The sequence below is a fragment of the Acomys russatus genome, chromosome 25, assembly GCF_903995435.1.
Source record: "Acomys russatus chromosome 25, mAcoRus1.1, whole genome shotgun sequence".
Lineage (NCBI taxonomy): Eukaryota > Metazoa > Chordata > Mammalia > Rodentia > Muridae > Acomys > Acomys russatus.
In genome coordinates this window covers 15,227,182-15,248,865 of record NC_067161.1, presented here as the reverse complement: position 1 = coordinate 15,248,865, position 21,684 = coordinate 15,227,182, and the positions used below count along the sequence as shown (strand labels likewise).

Below are 21,684 nucleotides of genomic sequence, written 5' to 3'. Positions count from 1 at the left end.
GGGGCAGGGCTCAATTAAAATGAATAGCAGAAGCCCAGAATGAAGTGTGTCCCAGCAAGGCCATATAGATTGGTGGCAGATCCTAGACTGGAGAGCAGGCTTTTTAACCCTTAGGCATCTGTCCATCTGTCCGTCCGTCCGTCCGTCCGTCCGTCCATCCGTCCATCCATCCACCCACCCATCCATGCATGCATCCATCCACCCCACAGACCTAACCTCACACCTAACAGGTGGTAGGCCTGAGGAAAACCAGCAGTAGCTAGTACAAGGGACCAAAGAACAATGCACAGACGATCTCTTCCTGGCCCACTCTCATCCTGCTCGTCCTGGAGCACTCTCATCCAGCTCCTCCTGGAGCATTCTCATCCCTTTCCCTCCTGGAGCACTCTCATTTGCTCCTCCTGGAGCACTCTCATCCTTGATCCTCCTGGAGCACTCATCCTTTTCCCTCGTGGAGCACTCTCATTTGCTCCTCCTGGAACACTCATCCTGCTCCTCCTGGAGTACTCTCATCCTTGATCCTCCGGGAGCACTCTAAGCACATCTTTGTCACCTTCCAGCTCCCGCTTCAGTACCTGTGATGGAACCTAGCACAGAGACAGACCATGGGTAACAAAGAAGCTGGGTCTCTTTCAACAGGAAAGACGCATCCAGCCATGACCCAGGTGGCCCCACCAGCTCTACCACATAGGGGTAGAAGGCACTGTAGGATGGGTCCCCCGTCTGACCTTCTAGAGCAGTGGTTCTCAACCTTCCTAATGCTGCAACCTTTTAATTCTGTTCCTCATGTTGTGGTGCCTCCCAACCACAAAATCATTGCAACTTCATAGCTGTAATTTTGCTATTACCATGAGCTGCAATGTAAATACCGTGTTTTCCAGCAGTCTTAGGTGACTCTCATGGAAGGGCCATTTGACCCCCCGAAAGGTCATGAGTCACAGGTTGTAAAACTACTGTTCTAGAAGCTTTTGGATAATGTAAAGATAAGGATGGAATGAGAAAAGGCTCTGGAGACAGCCACAACGGGTCCACACCCAGGCCCGCATCTCCATATGGCCCCTTCAACCATCTGGACTCAGCTCAGCTCTAAAAGGGACTACTGAGGTTCTTGACCCCAGCCGTGGTCGATCACTGGGCTGTACTGAGGGATGAACCGTGTTGGGATGCAGGGGGCCACAGAAGGTCCAATAAGGCTAGACTGCAGTCCTAGGCTGCCAGGTGGGCTGTGATCTGGGCTGGCAACATGAGAGGTACCAGGTTAGGAGCAGCAGACAGTCTTGACCCATCAGCCCCACCACATGCCACAAGAAAGCTGCCATGGAAAAAGGGTACTTGTCTGCTTGCAAACCACTGCCCACAGGAAGGGAGGATGTGGCTCTGAGACAGCTAGGTCACCCTGCCCTTCTATCAACAGCAAACTGTCCTCAGCTTCCCCAGGGCTTCTCTCTAATCTGACAATAACCGCCCCCACCCGGAAGTAGTCATCTGTAGAACCAGTATACAGAGAAGAAAAACCACCATCACTTACCCATCTCTCTCTCACTCACCCACGCACTCACTCACTCACTCACTCACTTACCCACCTGCTTACTCACTCCCTCACCCACCCACACACTCACTCACCCACCCACCCACTCACTCACCCACACACTCCCTCACCCACCCACCCACCCACACACTCACCCACCCACACACTCTCACCCACCCACCCACTCACTCACTCACCCACCCACTCACTCACCCACCCACTCACCCACCCACACACTCTCTCACCCACCCACCCACTCACTCACCCACCTACCCACTCACTCACTCACCCACCCACTCACTCACCCACCCACTCACTCACCCACCCACACACTCTCTCACCCACCCACTCACTCACCCACCCACACACTCACTCACTCACCCACACACTCACTCACCCACCCACCCACCCACTCACTCACCCACCCACTCACTCACCCACCCACCCACTCACCCACCCACATACTTATTCACCCACCCACTCACTCACTCACCTGCTTACTCCCTCCCTCACCCACCCACACACTCACTCACCCACTCACACACCCACCCACATACTCACTCACCCACCCACTCACTCACCCACACACTTATTCGCCCACCCACTCACTCACCCATTTACTCACTCACCCACTCACTCACCCACTCGCTCTCCTCCTAAGCATCAGAAAACTGCAGGTTGGACCTCACAGCACCTGCCTGTAATCCTTGCCAGGCCCACAAGAGGCCGGGGGGGGGGGGGGGGGGGGAGGGTCCTGTCAATCACTGGGAAGACACGAACCATGGAGCACAGGGGTGAGAAAGAACAAATCCTAGTCATCATGAAGGACCGTAGTGAGCCAGGTGGAAGGCACACCCCACCCCTCTCAGGAAGGCCGAGTTGATGCCCCTGGCTGGGGATCAGCCAGTATAAGCTGCTGCCAGACTCCTCTATGGAACCTGGGATCTAGCTTACTCCATTTGTTTTCAGACAAGGTCTCATCACGTACCTCTGCCTGACCTGGAACTCACTACATAGACCAGGCTGGCTGTGCACCTACAAAGATCTGCCTGTCTCTGCCTCCCGAGTGCTGGGATTAAAGGCGGGTGGCATCAAGCCTAGCTGTTTGTTTTTGAGACTCCATGAAAGCTATATGTGATGGTTGGTTTTAGTTATCACTTGACACAATCACATGAGAATCACAAGGGAAGAGGGTCTCATGAGGGACGATCAGGTGGCTCTCGGAGGACTGTCTTGACTGCGTTAACTGAGCTGAAAGAGCCAGCTCACCTCAGGCAGCACCATCCCGTTGGCTTGCCTGCACTATAGAGGAGTGGAGAAGGCGAGCTGAGCCCAAGAGTGCACGTGACCAGCTGCTTCAAGTCCCTGCTGCTTTAACTTCCACACAACAACAACGGCTAACTTGGAACTGTGAGCTGAGGTAAGCCTTTCTCCTCTAAGTGGCTACGTCAGGGTGTTTTTATAGCAGCAATAGGAAGCAAAACCCGGACACTGTCCTTTCTTCTTACCCAGAAAAATGAGTAACAGGGCCATGTCTGCCAGCAGTCAGGCTGACTCCCAACGCCCCCAGAAGCTTCTGTGGGGCTTCCTCACCACCCATGGGTAGAATATTCCAGAGCCACCTGCCAGTCTCTGTAACACAGACGACTATCGACTTGTAGATTTACTGCAAGGATTGAAGGGGTCTGCCATGCTGTGCACAGTAACAGGGCCATTCGCCCCTCTTCTCTGACAGGCATCATCAGTTCCTTTTGACATTCCACGTAAGAGACTGTGATACTGGTACTCTTCCCCAGTCTGCTTTCTTGCCTGCAGAAGGGCCCTGAGCTCTGCCTCCAACATCAGCAGGAACACAGCAATCCCTGGCTGGAGGACCCTGCAGGGAAGTCACACTGCCCTCCACACTTCTGTGGCACCTCGGGACCGTGGCTGCCCATAAACATGGGTTTTCTCAGAACCACAAGCTATTGGCACACCCTCAGGGTTATCACGAGGCAGATGAGAAGTGGCCAGGCCCAGGCAGGGCCCACGTCCTTAACTGTGACACCCATTGCGCAACACTCAGACACAAGGTCCCACACACACTCAGCCTTCGGAGGCCAGCGCTGGGAGGGCTAGTGCATGCTGGGAACCTGGTTTTCTTCCTCTTTTGTAATTTGGAGCTCTCAACTCCTGTGCTTCTCGTTTATCTGCTGCGAAGCTCAGAGCCGGGCTGGTCTCCTTAGCTCTAGCCTGAGTTCTCATGCCTCCCTTGGGTTTCTGGCCTTTGGGAATTTAGGGATTTATCCTTCAGCTTGTCAGTTCAGGGATGTAAGAGCACAGACTATCAGTTCCTCTGGGCTTTCACACAACTACATGAGGTTCAGTTAGTTTAAATAAATAAATAAATAAATAAATAAATAAATAAAAGTCCCCTCCCCTCTCTCTCCCCTAAAATAAAAAAATTTTAAAAGTAACAAATAAAGTTTGCCCTCTAACCTACTGGCTGGCATTCATGGAGCTGGCCAACCTTTGGGTTGAAAAATATAAGGAATTAAAAAAAAAAAAAAAAAGAAAGAAAAAGAAAAATATAAGGAATAAACATGTCTGTGACGGTCATTTTTCTTATCACGGTTCAATACATCGTAACAGCTATCTACCCAGCATTTGCACAGGGTCAGGGCTTATGAATTATCTAGTGGGCTCAGACCTCAGCCAAGCAGGAGTCACTGTAGGAGTGCAAGGAGGAACCAACACTCACTAATGTGCTCATGTACTGCATCGGCTCAACATGCTGCAGAGGGCACTAGCTCATGGGTGACTCCTTGAGGTGCTAAAGGCTCTGGTAAGGCTAGGCAACTCTAAGAGACATTCAATGTGCGCAGTGCAGAACACGTCTTCATCACAGATGTCAACCCAGAGTCACTCTGTGCTGCAGGCCAAAGGCTGAAGCAAGCAGGAGGGGAACACTACCTTAGGCTAGCAAAACTCACAGCTGAAAAAAAAAATCAAAGTTGCGGGGTATAAAAATCATGTGAAAACCATAGAAATGCTGCTAGAAAGGAAAGATGACACAAGAGAAATGGAAAGGCACCCAAGCACACTGATTGTAATCTAACCTTGTTAAAACGTAGCACCACCCAGTACTGTCTACTCACTGCCATCACAGGCTCATAAATCTTTACCAAGTCCTAATAATATCTTTTATAGAAACAGAAAAAACTCAGCCTCAATCACGTTCACAGGGATTGTCAAGGAGCCCTCAGCAGCCGAAACGACCTTGAAAATGGAGACCACACCTAGAGAGGTCTCGCACTTACTGAACTCGGCCTCAGCTAAAAGGTTGAGAACCCGGAAGTCTTACACCTTTAAAACATAGTACAAAGCTACACAAATTGCTACGGTATGGTAATGGCACCAAAAAAAAAAAAAAAAAAAAAAAAAAAGCAGAAAGATGAACAAAATAACGAGAGCCCAGAAATGATCCTTCACACAGATGCTCAGTGTCCTTCAGCGAGGGCGTCAGAGTTGGGGTGCCCAGTCTTCTCAACAAATGGGGTTTGGATGCTGAAGAATCATGGGAAGAGAAAGAAGCCCGACTCTCACTTTACACAAAGATTAATGGAAACTGGATGAATGGTTGGACATAAGCGGAAACTGTAAAGGGCCTGAGAGAAACCAGCTGGTCTTGGCAGTGACTTCATAGACGTGACAACCAGCTATAGAGGCACTGACTGTGACTAGAAACCAGCAGATGGGCCTGTTCAATGCAGACGCTTCTGTCGAGCAGAGGCCACAGAGTGGCCTGTAGCCCAGGGACACACCTGCCAATTACCGGCACTTCCTAATAGGCTCGTTCCCCACACAACACACTGAGTTCCCAGAATCCAGCAGCAAAAGAAACTCGAACATCCCAACCAAGACTGGCCAGGGGAGGAATGGACATGCCTCCGAAGACAAACAAGTGTAAAAGCAAGTGTGTCATAAATACCAGGAGAGCCGGCCTGTCAGACTGCAGTTATCAAAGACAAGGCCATCAGGTGCTGTGAGGGGACAGAAAGGGCGCCTTGGTCCACTGCAAGTGGGGACACGAAGTGCCGAGGCTGCTACAAAACACAGCATGGAATCGCATGGTGGCCAGAATTCAGTGGACAGAGGCAGGAGGATTGTGTGTTCAAGGCCATCCTGGGGCTTCTCAAGAAATACAAAATGGAACACAGAATCCACTTATCCAGCTGGGCGTGGTGGCGTACGCCTTTAATCTCAGTACTTGGGAGGCAGAGGCAAGTGGATCACCGTGAGTTCGAGGCCAGCCTGGTCTATAAAGAGAAGGCTACACAGAGAAACCCTGTCTGGAGAGAAAAAAAAAAGAATTCACTTATCCAACATCTGGGCATTTATCCAAAAGGATTGGAACCAGGGTTCCAAAGAGCTGTTAGCACTCCCAAGCTCACTGAATTCCAATTCATAAAAGGCAAAGTGTGGACACAAGTTATATGTCCGTGACAGATGACATATGGAGTATGTCAGATACCAGAACTGTTGGCTTCCAAAGGAAAAAAGTCTGCAGTGTGGCAGAGGGCAAATATGAGCCCTGAGGATGTGACACTTGAGGGAGAGAAGCCAGAAGCAGAAAGATAGATACTGTATACCCAGGGACCCAGTACTGACAACACAGATCCAGGAGAGGATCCAGCTGCCAATCAATGGGCTCCAAGCTGCAGTCAGCTCTGGAGCCTGTTGTCTATCCTGTAGCCATAATCAACAATAGTGTATTCTACACTTACAATCTTGTCAGGAGGGCAGGTCTCTGATGTCTCTCCCTCCAACAAAGGAAGGAAGGAAGGAAGGAAGGAAGGAAGGAAGGAAGGAAGGAAGGAAAAGAGGAAGGAAGGAAAAAAGGAAGAAAGGAAGGAAAGTTTAAAAAATAAGGAGGGCTGGAGAGACGGCTCCATCAGGAAAGTGCGTACTGTGCAAGCATGAGGTGTAACATTCAGATCCATAGCACTCACATAAAAAAAGTGGGATGCTGTGACAATCGTCTATAAGCCAAGCACTGGGGAGATGGAGACAGGAGGATCTCTGGGGCTTTCTGTTTAGCCCGTCTAGAAGAATCAGTGAGTTCCATGTTCAGGAAAGACCTTGTCTCAAAAAATAAATAAATACAAACAAATAAATAAATAAGGTGGGTGAGTCAGGTGTGGGGTAGTTGACCTCTGACCTTCATGAGCATGTGCACAAGAACACAAATACACATGCATAAGCCCAGAGAGTAAAACAACCAAACCAAACAAAAGCCGGCCTCCCCACGCAGGGATGCAGGTGGCAGTTCCACCAAGGGAAGCCCTTGCTGGATGCTTGTCCCCTGCACGGCTGGTCACCATCTTCAGTATCTGGGTGATCCCAGTTTCCTTGGCAACCTTGCTTGAGGGCACCTAATGGGAGGCTGTGACGGCAGCCTGGTGTCACTGGCTTGCTTGTCGGGCTGAAGGCCAAGGAAAGTGGAGACCACGGCAGATCATGCTGCCCTTAGTTAGGCTAAGCAGCTGTCCAGGGGCCAGGCTCTGGGGCCTCTGGGCTCCACTGCTTTTGTCATTTGTGAATGGAGATTCATGGGGTTTGGGCCCTATACCAGGCACCGTTTCAGGCACAAGATAGAACAGAAACAGCCGTGAGGGGCCATCCTGAACATTCTTGGGTAGTCTCTCATCACTGGAAGAACATCTTAGCATCCACAGGCCACTCTAAAAGAGCCTGCCTTCCCAGACAGCATCCTCTCTGCTGCCCAGGAGCCAAACTTCTCCTGAGCTGTGCAGGTGACAAATGCCCAGTAACTGTGCAGGACTGAGGGAGCCAGAAATGAAAGCTCCCACATCTCTGTGTTACTCCCTTCCCTAACTCAATGCTCACCCCAAGCAGTTGGCCAACTAAATCACAGCAAGTTCCAAGTGTACAGGCCTTCCACATATGCTGTGTCACTCCATCCCAGGTCCCAGGCTGGCTAAGCTGGCCAGCCTCAGTTTCCCCTTCCATGACACCTAACACAGCTGGAGTCCTTCTCTGATGACATACCCTAAGCAAATGCTCTGCGTAGATCATCACACTCGCTCTTCATCAGATGCCGCGACAGACGCTGGCATCTCAGCTGGGGGGTGGTGTTCACTGTAGCAGGGAGCCAGGACACACACCTGACACACAGTAGGTAGGTGCTGATGACTGCCATCTGTATGACTAGGGTTAGATGAATCTCAGAGGCAGGTCATGCAAATAATAGTGACAGAGGCAGAACCAGGATGGGGTGAGGTGGCTTCTGTGAGAGATCTGGTGAGTGTTCATCCCCTTCCTCGGCCTCAAGGAGGAAGTCACAGGAAGTTCAAGTCACAGGCCCTGGGTCAGTGAGGAACAGAACCCTAGGCCTCTTGGCTCTAACCCTTGGGCCCTTCCATTGCACACACAGACTAAGGAGGCTGCTCATTCAGAGATAAGGGGCCAGGATGTCCCAGCCCAGATAAGAATGGCCTGGCCATCCCAGGGCTTAGACATTAACTTTTATAGCACCCAGAGAGCCCTGCTAGGCACTGCCACAGCTCTAACCATACCCCAGAGACAACTGAGTCACACACAGTCCAGAGGTGCACCACCACCCCGCTGACCTGCAGAGCTATGGGCCTCAATACTCTACTCCTGGCCTTTCCTGAGTCCACTACCATATACCAGCCAGGAATAGGAGCTCAGCTGACCAATACATGTAAAACTCCTGAACACAGCAAGGGGGGGGGTCTGAATGTGGCCCTACAAAAGGCCACTGTCCCACTACAGACTACCCTAGCCCTTTCCCTGCCTGGGTCTCAGTTTCCCCATCTGGAAAACGAGGTTCTCAAAATCTGTATGACCTTTGTAGCATCAACATTTTAGGTCTCAGGGTGACTGTAGTCAGTTTTTCACAGAACAAGAGTCTGTGTTTGCGAAAGGTTGGTATCGTCCATTTGCAGAGCCCGGGCCTTGCCTATCAGCCTGTGGGGATCTGGCCAGGTCCCAGCGGATAGAAATCTACTGATGCTAGAAGCCTTTACTGAATGGCACCATGTCTACACAGAGCCCACACATCTGCCCACGCAGCTGCAACACTCTAGGTGAGTGGCCGCAGGGATTCAATGGGAATGCTGGGTGAGTGGTCGGTCTCAGTTTAGGCAACACTGACAAGGAAAGATGTCTCTGTGTGTTCAGTACAGATGGCATTGAAACCATAGGCACAGAGGACTAGTAGTACATAATTAACAAGTGTTTGTTGAATGGCTTTAAGATGTCCAGAAATTAGGGCAGACTCACTGACCTGGGGCTATGCTAAGCATTTTATTAGCATTCCTTAAGCCACAAACAGCCATCTTTACCGCTAGAGGTCCGGCAGGATAACGGACTACCCCAAAGGTATGAAGAGTGAGGCATAAACTCAAGCTGGTGGTGACTCTAAGACATAGGGACAGCTGAACCCTGCGACCATCCACGGACAAGCCACCTTTCCTCTTTAGATTCCTTTCTCCCTGAGGAAGCAAGGCTGGTGGCTGCAGCTGGTCCCCTGTCAAGGGCTGGGGGGACTCCAGGCTCTCTGACACAGTACAGAAGACAGAAACTCCTGGTTAGTAAACCAAAGCATGAAGGAGGAAGTCATAAAGGCAGCCTTAAAAAAAAAAAAAAAAAAGCAAGATCAACATAAACCCAGCATAGTTGTCAGCTGCCTGTCCCTGTAGGTGGAGTCCTTGTACCTCCCCACCTCTGAGTATCAGGCAAACAATGTGGCCATTGAGTAGGGCGCCCACACCCACTAGGCCTCCTAGGACCAGCCTTGTTCCTCCGTGCCAGGTCCACCCACCATCTTGCAGCAAGCCAGGCTTAGGAATGCAGCTTTCCCCCAGGCCTGGCAGCCTTGGAATGAGCCTGAGTCAGAGGCAGTAACCTGGGTTCCTGAATACACGCAGGGGTGGGGGTGGCAGTTCTGTGATGTCACGCTGACCTCAGCCACCCCTACTCCATGTTGCTGAGGCCCCAAGGTCAGATGGAACTGAGGTGATTCAACTGCAGGCACGCCTCACTCCCAGACTGGCTAGCCCAGAAGTGGTGGTGGTGGTGGTGGGGTTCAGGCTCAGAGTCCCCTGAGCTGCAGTCCTGGCCACTGTGCAGGAAATGTCAGAGCTCGGCTCAGGCTCTCTAGGAAGGGTCAAAGGAGTCCCCTTTCTGCAGTGAGGATTTAGTCTGTCTGTCTGGCCACCATTTAGAGCTGGCGTTCTCAGCTCTGTAATTGACTGAAGGCTTCCTAGCCCCGGATCCCTGAGAGGTAGGCTGGGTTAGAACCAGAGAGGGGTGGGAACATGGGGGTAGTGGGTACAAACGGATCACACTTGCCAGCTCAGGGAGACAGAGAGGGGTATGCAGGGACTGAGCACTATGTGAACAAGGGGTTGGGCAGTCTTTCCACATCCCCAGGGCTACCGTCCTTCCTGGAGCACACAGTCTTCCGGAGCCAAAGCGCCTACGTGGCCAGGGTATGCCCTGGGCCTTCACGTGGAACATTCTAGTCAGCCACTAGCTCCTCTCAGAAACTGCAACGCCACTCATCGAGTTTGGGTAACTGTGGAACCCCACCTCCAGGTCACAGTCAAATGGGTGACACAGAGGACACCTATGTCTGGATGCCTGGTGTTTGGTAAGTGTACCAAATACAGATGCAGTTAGTAACACTCCAGCGGCATCCCCCAGCGACCGGCCCAGCTATGAGCCTGTGTTCCCAGCTCCTAAAACTTCCGGGCATGCTGCAGCTGACTCTGTATGAACGAATGGCCACTGAATGAATCATGGCTCAGCCTGCTGGGGGTGGGGTGTCAATGCCAGGAGACTAGCCTATGGAATGCCAGAATGCCGTACCCACATAGGAAGTTTTACAATGGGGCAGAGGTCACAAGGGCCACAGGGTAAAGGTTCTCTTAGCGACAACTCTGCTGAGTCCTCCAGAGAGGGCAGCAGGGGAATGGCCGGCCAAAAGAGGAAGCCCCAAAACACAGGAGAGCAGACACAGTATCCCCAGTCTGGCTTCCTGGCTGGGGTTGTAATTATGGGTCCCTGTCAGGGCCAGCAGGAGCCCTGGGGGAGGGGGAGTGAAGGTAGATAGGCCCAGATGGGGGGACCCTTGGGGTTAGAACCACAGTCCTTGCGCCAAGACAAACATCTGGGTGCTCTCGCATAAGGTGCTGCCTTGGGAAAGTGCATGCTAATTTAGGGAGGTGGGACAGCTAGGCTCACCCTTTCCCTTTCCGTAGGAAGCGACACACCCCCAGGCCAGCATAGTCCTTCTAGAGAGCAAGGGTGAGGGCAAGGCTCACAAGGACCCACGGGCCTTTTGTTAGGCCCCGCCCCTTCAGCTTCTCTCATCTTTTACGGTGTCACCCTTGGGTCCAAGTCCTAGCATTTGAGTCCTCGGGGCACAAAACCGCATCTGAACTTCTGGGGGGCTCATGGTGTAAAATGGGGCTGGCAGAAGGAGATACACCTGCCTCAGAAAGCAGAGGTGCCTGTGTGAGCACAACACATTCAGGAGAGGGACAGGGAAGGAGGGAGGGAAGGAAGGAAGGAGGGAGGGAGGGATGGAGGGAAGAAGGGAGCGAGGGAGAATGAGACCCAAATGGTGAATAGAAGTTAGTGATTGTCAGGGAGCCCAGAAAGGGCAGGCCCTCAGAGCCCACACCAGGAACAATACACTCCTAAGAAGGATTGCTCTGGCCATTCAGATGGTCAGGGATCCAGAACTAAGAATTACAATAATAAAGCTGGGTGCCAGGTATGATGGCGCATGCCTTAAATCCTAGCACTCAGGAAGCAGAGGCAGGTAGATCGCTGTGAGTTCGAGGCCAGCCTGGTCTACAGAGTGAGTCCAGGACAGCCAAGGCTACACAGAGAAACCCTGTCTCAGAAAACAAAACAAATAAAAACACAATACAATAATAAAAGAGGCAGGCTCATTCAACAGTAGACGGGGTGGATTCAAAGGGGCAGTCCCAGGTGCCCAGGAGTTAGGGGATGGGATTGGGGGTAGGTCACTCCTTGCCAGGTCACCGAGAAGGAAGGAGAACCCTTAAGGGTCGGGGTGGGGAGTAGGGGACCTAGGAAGCCTCTGGACCTCTTGACTCCAACGCAGCATGCCTTGGGACACATGGAGCTGCTCTTTCATTCATACTGGACTGCGCTGTGAACTGTGGTGGGGGTGTATTCAGTATTCAGTCAGCTCAGACAGCTATCACTCTGTGCTTAGAACATTCAAAGTCCTGTACTGTGATTCGGCACTGTGTGCAGATGCATATACGCATCCCCAAATCGCCCAGAAAGCCCGTGAGCTGGCCACAGCCTACTTGGGATTCCCTGAGGCAGGCCTCCAGGCTTCCAGTGCATCCAGGCCTGAGGAACAAGCCCCGTGGGAGGAAATGGCTCCTGGCACTCTCTTCTGGAAATGTGTCCCCTTGGTCATCTTTATTCACCTCAGCTTTGGTGAAAAACGTAAGATGAAAAATGTTTTGTTTCCTCCCAGTTCCACCCTAAGAGAATTGGTGCAGGCCTGCACTCAGAATTGGAGCACACTAACTGATGGCAGACGCCACGCAAAGTGTATCTGTGGCCCTCGTGGCCTGAGGTTATCAGCATGTACCCTTGCTCCATAAAGGGTGTGTCCTTCCACCACAGCAGCAAAAGGCTGTGTGGAGGGACTGTTGGCTCTCACCCATGGTCATCCATCCATGGACCCTTGGCAACATCTAGTAACAACTTGGGATGCTGTGTCTCAGGCGGAAGGAGCCAACCTCCTCCCATAGTCAGGACAGCCCAGCAAGGCTCGTCTGCTCCAAACTGCCTCCAATTGTCCCACAGCTGAGAGCAAGAAACCATGGGGCAGACTACCCAGCTTCACTTAGGTCCCACTCTGGGGCCACAAGGGGAAGAAGTGGGTAGGTGGCTTCCAACAACCAGTGTCCTCTTCCCACGTGCATGTCTGAGGAAGCTTCATCAGGAGAAGATACCACAGCTGAAAACAAAGGGTCCGTGAGCAATGAGAAGTGGGCTCCAGGCGGGAGGGAAAATAGCATGCCCAGGCTCCCTCTGTCCAGCCTGCAACGACACGGGCAGGTCACTCTCATCCTTCACCATCCCATCCAACAAGAGAAGCCCTGCAGACCTGGTGTGGCTTGCTCCCCCCCCCCCCCCCCCCCCCCCCCCCCCCGCCCCACGGGCAGGAGAGCGGAAGTGTCACCTTGCACTGAGGCTTCACTTTGTCTTTCCTCAGTGTCTGCTTGCCCTCTCGGGGGACCTCTGTTGAGGCAGGACCCAGACCAAGGCTTCATAAGGGCAAAGGGATTGGCCACAGCAAGCATTTTTGTTTTATTTCTATGGCAATGAACCCAGTTTTTCCACTTATGGTGGTGACATGAAAGCTTTTTTTTTTTTTTTTTTTGGTTTTTCAAAACAGGGTTTCTCTATAGACCAGGCTGTCCTTGAACTCAAGAGATCCACTTGCTTTTCTTTCCTTTCTTTCTTTCTTTTTTTGTTTGTTTGTTTGTTTGTTTGTTTTTTGGGTTTTGTTTTGTTTTGTTTTTTAGAGACAGGGTTTCTCTGTGTAGCCTTGGCTGTCCTAGACTAGCTTTGTAGACCAAGCTAGCCTGGAACTCACAGCGATCCCCTTGCTTCTACTGAGATTAAAAGTGTGCGCCACCACGCCCAGCTAAATGAGTGTATTTATTTAATGTCTAAAATGTGAGATATCAGCCAGGAGTGGTGGCGCACTTTAATCCCAGCACTTGGGAGGTAGAAGCAGGCAGATCTCTGTGAGTTCAAGGCCAGCCTATAACTCTGTCTCGAAAAACCAAAAACCAAAACCAACAACAAACAACAAAAAACCCCACTAAAATGTGTGATATCTTTTTTTCTAAAGTTCCAAGTATTCACATTGGGAAGACGGCTAATTGCAAGCATGAGGCCATCTTAGAGCTAATAAAAAGCTGGAGGCAGTGCCTGTAACTCCAGCGCAGGAGGGTGGATTCCTGAAGCTCAGAGGAAACAATGAAATCCAGGTTTGGTGGGGGTGAAAAATGTCACCTCAAGATTAAGGTTGAAAGTGATTGAGGAAGATACACATTATTGACCTCTGGTCTGGTCTACACTACACTACACTACACTACACACACACACACACACACACACACACACACACACATCCTCACTGCTCTCCCTGCCACAGGGCTACCTGGATCACTGCTGAATTCACAGGCCCTAGAACAAGCTCTCATTTCACCGTCTGCTAGACTCCAGCTGAGGCAGCTTCTGTCTGGTCCTCCACAGCTCCTGCCTCAGGGCCTTTGAACTTCCTATTGCTGCTACTTGAGTTTTGCCACTAAATCTGCAGAGGTCTGCCTCCACCTGGCCTTCTGGTATCAGTTTAAATGTCAGAGCCTCTCCCGCCCCTCCTGAGCCCATCAGCAGAGACCTCAATCAGCAGCACTTCCTGCTAGATTTGCTCTCCCTCACTGACCATTGCGTGAGTCCTCCCACACAGTCTGTGTTTAGAGTGTGTTTCCACTCACAGACTGGGGACCTGCCAGCCTGTGTTAGTGACACTGCGTGGCTCCTAATGCTGACCTGTGGAGGGAACTTTTACACAACAGAATAGGGATTAGCTAGAAGCCAGACTGTTCCCTCCTCAGGGGCTCTGTGTGGTAAGCATCCCAGAGCACAGCCCCCACCCCCCAGGTGCACGTAGGAAGACAGGCCTGGTCCTGCAGAGACTGCCATCTGATTTAGGGGTGGGGTGGGCGGGGATGATTATGAGGCCAAGGCTACATGGGGTCAGCCCAGGGTAGATGAACTGGGAAGCCAGGGGTCTGTCAATACAGTAGCCACTCAGGGAGGAAAGTGACCACCAGCCATTGTACCCACTCCAGCGAAGTTAAATGTTCAAATCCACTCAGCACAGCTACTGGACATGTGGAAGATTTGCAAGGGCACTTGGGGATGTGACTCTTATGGGAATTTTGTAATATCTGACTAGATAGAGGGTTTCCAATGAAGGGTTAAACTTTTTTAATTTTTAAAAATGTGCTGTAAGGCGGTGGCGGCCCCGTGGGTTATCCTGTGCGGAGCAAAATGGAGCTCGAGGCCGTGTACCAGGCCGGTGAAGCCAGCTGTCTTCTCAGCCCTGCCTGTGGTGCTACTGGCCATCCGCATGTTCCTTACTGCCTAGTTCTTTGTTTACAAGGTCACTTCCACCACATACACACTTGTTATCTACAAAGAGCTCGTCTCCTTGGTGGCCTTGCTCTTCATGGGCTTTGCAGTCCTGTTCCTTCTGCTCTGGGTTGGCATCTATGTGTGAGTCCCCAAGGGTACCCACCAGGAAGCTCACCAAGTCCCTGCTTTTGTAAATTAATTTTTTACCATTGCTACATGTGTCCCACCTACTGTTTACAATAAAGGCAGACGTATGACCCAAAAAAATGTGCTGTAAGGACAGAATTTGAAGACAATAAAAAAAGAGAAATGTCTTGCTAATAACATATACACACACATATATACATATATGTCTGTGTGTGTATGTATGTATGTATGTATGGCTTTTTGTTTGCTTGCTTGTTTGAGACAGGGTTTCTCTGTGTAGCCCTGTCTGTCCTGGAATTCACTCTGTAGACCAGGCTGGTCTCGAACTCAGAGAGAACCACCTGCCTTCTGCCTCCAGAGTGCTGGGATCAAAGATGTGCACCACTGAGCCCAGCAATAACTTCAATATTGGTCATATGTCAAAATGACCTCTTATACTAGGCTAAACACTCCCCCGTCCCACCTCCAGCACACACAACAGCTATCAGAACGGGCGAAGGCACAGGGAACAGAGTAGCCACAGCTCTCAGAGGTCTGTGGCCCTCCGCTCCAAGGCAGGTGGAGCTGGGGGATTTCCCCACCACTTGTACCATCTAATATTTGAAAGCAGAAGTGGAAATGAGGGTCCTCCAGGGGGATTTTGCTAGGACTGTAAATTCTGGAAGAAACTGCTCCCTTTGTAGGATGGCAGGAAGAGGCCTCAGCCCTGGAAGAGAGGTCCTTCCAGCCTGTGCGGGATGTAAGAGCTTGGCTAAAGGCCAGCTCCTCAACGCCCATCCTGGAGCAGCCCTGACTGGTTCTGTTACACACCTACATGGGAGAGCTGGCTCCTGAGACCGCACAGGAAGCCTGGGCCTCAAGCCACCCCACAGAAGTGACACCACAGCCAGTGTGGCCTCCAACCTTCAATCTCAGAACCACACACGCAGGTCCCTGCACTTCTCCCACCTTGCTTCGCTCCAACTCCTATGCATCCTGCAAGACACAGTTCAAATGCCCCTTCCCCTGAAGCTGGTCCATGCTCCACATCACACCCACAGGCCTCTGGCTGGTCCTACTCTGAGCTGCTCTTGAGGCGACCCAGTGCCTTACCTCTTGCCCTCAAGCTTGACCTTGTTCTACAACTCACAATGTACTTCCCCTGAGCAAAACTGCAACTGGGCTGCCAAGGCCTAAAATAGATGTTTTCAAACTTAAACCACCATGACTCACCTAGTAGGCTCTCAAACTACAGGCTGCTGGCAGCACCCCAGCTACAGTCAGGGAGCGCCAGGTGGGGCCCCATCACTCATGACCGTGGGTCCCAGCAAGTGCTGAGGCTGCCGACCTCTATAGATCAGGTACCAAATCTTCACCTTGGCATCCAGGCCTTGCACAAGATGGCCTCCAATTATTGTACCAGTTGCATCTTTCCCCAGGGGCTGCCCCAGCCCAAAAGCAGCAATGAGCCGGGCACGGTGGCACATGCCTTTAATCCCAGCACTCAGGGAAGCAGAGGCAGGTGGATCTTTGTGAGTTCGGGGCCAGTCTGGCCTACAAAGTGAATCCAGGGCTACCAAGGCTACACAGAGAGACATTGTCTCAAAAAACAAAACAAAAACAAAAAACCAAAAGCAGCAATGCCCCTAGGCACTGACCTTCTCAAAAGAAGTTCTCACCTACACTGAACATTCTATAAAGCTGACTAACTGACTGACTGGAACACTGGTGAGTGGGGAAGGGGTTGAATGTCGCAGCTCCAGAGTCAAATTCTCTTAGGTTATCTTGACCCTCTTAAAAAGTCATTTATTGTCATCCCTCCCCCACCCGTGTGAGAGAGAGAGAGTGTGTGCGTGTGTCTGTTGTGTGAGATCTAATATCCTGTGACTACTGCACAAATCCTTTTGGAATGTATAACAGGTCCCCAGTTTTCATGAACCCAAAGCTAAGAATGTTGTCAGACAGCATCTGAGGCCTGTAGGAAAGATTTCCTCAGTTTGCTAAAATTGCCGCCCTGCTGTTCCCACCAACCTGGAGATAATGGATAGGGGAGGGATGGGTAAGGGAGTGATGGATGGATGCAGTGATGGTGTAGGGGAGGGGCAGGTGCAGTGATGGTGTGGGGGGAGGGGCAGGTGCAGTGATGGTGTGGGGGGGGCAGGTGCAGTGATGGTGTGGGGGAGGGGCAGGTGCAGTGATGGTGTGGGGAGGGGTAGGTGCAGTGACGTGTGGGAGGGACGGATGTAGTGATGGTGGATAGGTGGGTAGGAAGATGGTGGACAGATGAATGAGCCAGTGGACATTCAGAGCACATCAGAAGCTGCTCTGTGATGCCAGTTTGGAAACAAACATTGAAAAGTGTAAAAAATTCTCACAAAGAAACTCCCAAACAAGAACCAAACCACTAAGAGGCCTTCACAGAGCTGCATGGTGGCGGCCCCCTGCACTGGAGGTTGCGGCCTCTCTGGACACAGAGCAAGCCATGGCTCTCCTTACACAGGACAACACCACCACAGTGTTGCAGCTAAAAGCGAACAGACACAGAGGCAGGCATGGCACTCTAACTTATTTTAAACCTCTATGTATGAAAATATCTAGGAAATACATTTTGAATATCACCAGTGAGTTCTCTGGCCAAAAAAAAAAAAAAAAAAGAATCAAGTAGTTTTTATTTTTTGCTTTCCCCATTTTTCCATTTTTCTTCAATAACTATCCCAGTGACATCAGTCTTGTTTCTTCTTTCTCTAACTGCTTAAAAACAAGCATTCCAATGATGATAACAATGTGTGTATGTGTGTGTGTGTGTGCACGCGCACACTCGCGCATGTGCAAGCTGAGCGCAGGTGCCACAATGCACGCATGGAGGTCAGGGGACAGTTTGAGAGTGACTCTCTCCTATCCATCCGCAAGTTCTGGACTCGGGTCATCAGGCGTGCACAGCAAGCACCAGCCAGCCCTGGAAAGCCAGTTTCAAAGCGGCTCCAGGACATTAAGAGACTCCTGTGGCTCAGCTGCCGCATCGTCTGTTGAATGTGTGAAGAGCCATGATGCCCTGAAACACAACCACAAAAAGTGGCTGCGTGGAGCCAGGCGTGGTGGCACAGGCCTTTAATCCCAGCACTCGGGAGGTAGAGGCAGGCGGACGGCTGTGAGTTCGAGGCCAGCCTGGACTATTGAGCTAGTTCCAGGACATCCAGAGCTACACAGAGAAACCTTGCCTCGAAAAAAAAAAAAAAAAAAAAAAAAAAAAAAGAGTGGCTCCATGAACCAAGACAGAGAAAGCATGCAGTCTGGCTTCATCTGCCTTGACCCTTGGGCTCTGAGCAAGAGGCCTGGCTCTCCTCTGGAAAAGGGAGGCCACCTGGTGACTCTCCCTTATCCTGCCCCACCTCCAGGGTCCCAGGTGACAAGGGACAGAACAGGGCTCTAAAATCTGAAGTTGACTGTGCGGGCTTTATTTTGCTACTGCTGCCCAAGTGGCTGCTCCAAGAAAGACTCAAAACAAAACAAAACAAAACAAAAAGATACAAATGACTAGGGGGGGGGGGGTGGGGGATGTGACATGGGACAGAGCCGCAAGTGAAAGGGCACAGAGCCCTGGGTAGGGGGAGGAGCTATGCCATGGCCTGTATGTGTGTACCCCAAGACGTTAAGCACTGGAAACTTGGCCCCCACTATAGTGATGTTAGCAAGAGATAGAACCTTTAAGAGTAGAGACTGGTCATGAAGTCAGCAGAGCCATGCTTACAGAAGGGACCAATGAGTAATAGCATCCTTTCTGGGACCTGAGGCACTCACTGGCTCGTAGAAAATCACCACCATGTGATTTTCTGCAACCAAACCCTCTGCAATTCCAACTGACCTGAACCCATCCAGAGAGCCCGGCCAAGCCTGACACCACGCCACGGCCCTAAACCTCCAGATCTGTGCCAACCAAATGCCTTGTGTCACGAAGTCCCTCCTCAGGCATCTCATAGCAATGGGTGCTGCAAGGGCCAAGCCCCTGTCCCATGGCCACTGTTTTCCTCCTGCTGGCTTCCATTCTTGCCTGTGAGGTGAAAGGTCACAGCCTTGTAAACTTTCCCTTTTCCTAAACAGCAGGATCTCTGTCTCCAATGAACCAGGTTTCCTCATTTCGAACCAGGAAGTCAGGCGTTCCCTCATTAAAAGCCAAGACTCTACTTCCCACTGGGCACGAAAAATGACAAACCATCACTGGCCAGTAGCAAGCTCGGTGGTGTCCTGAGATTTAACTAGACATGGGAAATTCTCCAAACACACCAAACCACCGCAGCAGTGGGTACCACGCCTAAAGCATCCTTCTGGTGAATGTACACCACCCCTCCCACCTGCGGTGGCAAGACGGGCTCACACAGCCCCCGTAATGGCAGAAGTGCTTGGCACCTCAGGTCCCTCAGCCATGTCTCCAAATGTCTGCAAGATTCTGACACTGCCAGATGCACCCAAAATTTACTTGTGATTTTTTTTTTTGGGGGGGGGGTTTGTTTTGTTTTGTTTTTTTGATTTTTAGAGACAGGGTTTCTCTGTGTAGCCTTGGCTGTCCTAGACTCACTTTGTAGACCAGGCTGGCCTCGAACTCACAGTAATCCACCTGCCTCTGCCCCCCGAGTGCTAGGATTAAAGGTGTGCACCACCATGCCCAGCTACTTGAGACATTTATTTATTTATTTTAGTTAGTTAGTTAGTTTTGTTTTGTTTTTCAAGACAGGGTTTCTCTGGGTAGCCTTGGCTGTCCTGGACTCACTTTGTAGACCAGGCTAGCCAAGAACTCACAGAGATCCACCTGCCTCTGCCTTCAAGGTGTGCACCATTACATCTGGCTGAGATATTTCTTGCATACATGTCACTTTGAGGTGTGTGTGTGTGTGTGTGTGTGTGTGTGCGCGCATTATTGGGTTGAGGATGCAGCTCAGTGGTAGAGCACTTGCACTAGCATTATACACAAGGCCTGAATTCAGTCGTCACCACTGGAAACATAACACACACACACACACACACACACACACACAAGAGACAGAGAGGGACTCGGCAGAAGACAAGTTTAGCAAGATGCAGATTCGAGGGCATCTTGGTTTTGCCAACTGAGAGGTATAAACACAGTGCAGGTGGATGGCAGGGGCAGCTCTGCAGGGCAGCCTCATCCTATGAAGCCCATGAAGTCCCCTGACCCTTGGCGGGAGCCGAGGACATAGAAGTAGGAGATCTGTGAGTCTCGCAAATGACACCAAGATCCGCACTCAGGTGCCCTGCCCTGTCCAGGCCAGGCTTCTGGGCGCTCATCCAAAATTTAATCAGTCTTGGAGTGTTCCATGTCCAAGTCACCTCAAGGTGAAAGAATTCCTTATGGGGTTCCGTGTTCAGGCTCGAGAGGATGTCAGACCTACCACACCCAAAGGCCTCGCCAGGGGAGACTCCCCAAGTCCCCCTGCTGAGACAGTAAGAAATCGGAAACTTTCTGTGCATCAACACCCTCTGGACTCCTTCAGATTTCTCAGTAAGGGAAGCTCATCCCTCCGCTCACAGATGGTTACGGACAGGCCCAGCTTTCTTTGGTCATATACTAAACACTTTTCTGTGGTCTCCGTCTGAGTGTGAGAAGTGGCACGAGTGTGGGACGCGGAGGCCAAGGGCTCAGAGCAGCCGACTTTACCTCCTTGCTGTGGCCTGACCCACACAGCAGATGCTGAGCAAGCTTGGCGGGCCTCGGGGGGGGGGGGGGCATGCTGCTATGCTCTTACCCATAGCTTCCCGTCATAGTAGTAGGCCCCCAGGAGCTTCACGATGTACGGGTGGTCGCAGGTGGCCAGGATCTCAATCTCCACGATGTAATCTTCCAGCTCCTCCTCGCTCTTGGTCTCGATGACTTTGGCTGCTGCTAGGGCGCCGGTCTCCTTGTTTTTGGCCTGCAAAGTGGAGACACAGAAGGTTACAAGGCAGGCTGAGCAGAAGGCGGCTCCCCAGGCCCCATACAAGTGTGAAGACAGAAGAAGATGTGCAAAGGGACAGTGACACTGGCACAGACACTTCCCAGTAATGGCCCGGGCTATGTGGTGACTTCAGGCCAGCCACAACTACATAGTGAGACAGTGTCTCAAAAAGAAGATAAAATAAGAAAACAAAACCTTGGCACACGGACAGCTGTGAGGACTCCGTGGCTTGAGGACTTAAGGACTGAAGGCCTTGGAGAAGCTAGTGTGATAAACGGGATATTAACTCTATTTTGCCAAAATTCTAAAAAGAGAGAGAGAGATGAACATGTGAGTGATGAAGGCGGTGGCACCACTCCACCTCACAAGGTGCCCCAGAAACAGGACACAAGACCCACAACTCCCTCGGTACCTCCCCCAAGCTGCTAAGGATGCTGCTACAGGCTTCAGCTTCTGGGACCTGGGACTCATGAGAAGCGAGGTCACGGTGCTGACAGAGGACACACCTTGTAGTGACATGGCCCTAGAAGCCAGCAGCTGCTTGTCACCAAGCGCAGGGTCAGTGGATGCTCCAGGGCCGTGAGCACCCGTACCCCACCTATGCCTCCCTGAGGGTGCCAAGCCTCGTAACCACTCTGACCATCTTCAGCCCCTGGGTGATAGCACACAGTCACTAACAACCAGAGCCCAGACGGCAGCAGCGTGGTGTCCCCAGAGAGGAGACGGGCCTGGATTTGCACCTGGGCCACCCCCCTCCTCAGATTCTCTACATTGTCTAGATCAGTCACCTCCAAACTCCCTAACGCTGCGACACTTGAATACAGCCCCTCATGGTGTGGTGACCCC

General features: G+C 51.5%; 1 protein-coding gene across 1 annotated transcript in view; it reads right to left on the bottom strand.

Moving 5' to 3' along the window:
- The window catches only part of Stk10 (serine/threonine kinase 10), an 88,070-nt gene that overhangs the window by 45,316 nt on the left and 21,070 nt on the right, over window positions 1-21,684 (bottom strand). The window contains exon 2 of the mRNA XM_051167314.1: window positions 20,650-20,814. Coding sequence (XP_051023271.1) covers window positions 20,650-20,814 — 165 coding nt within the window. The remainder of the gene's footprint in view (window positions 1-20,649; window positions 20,815-21,684) is intronic.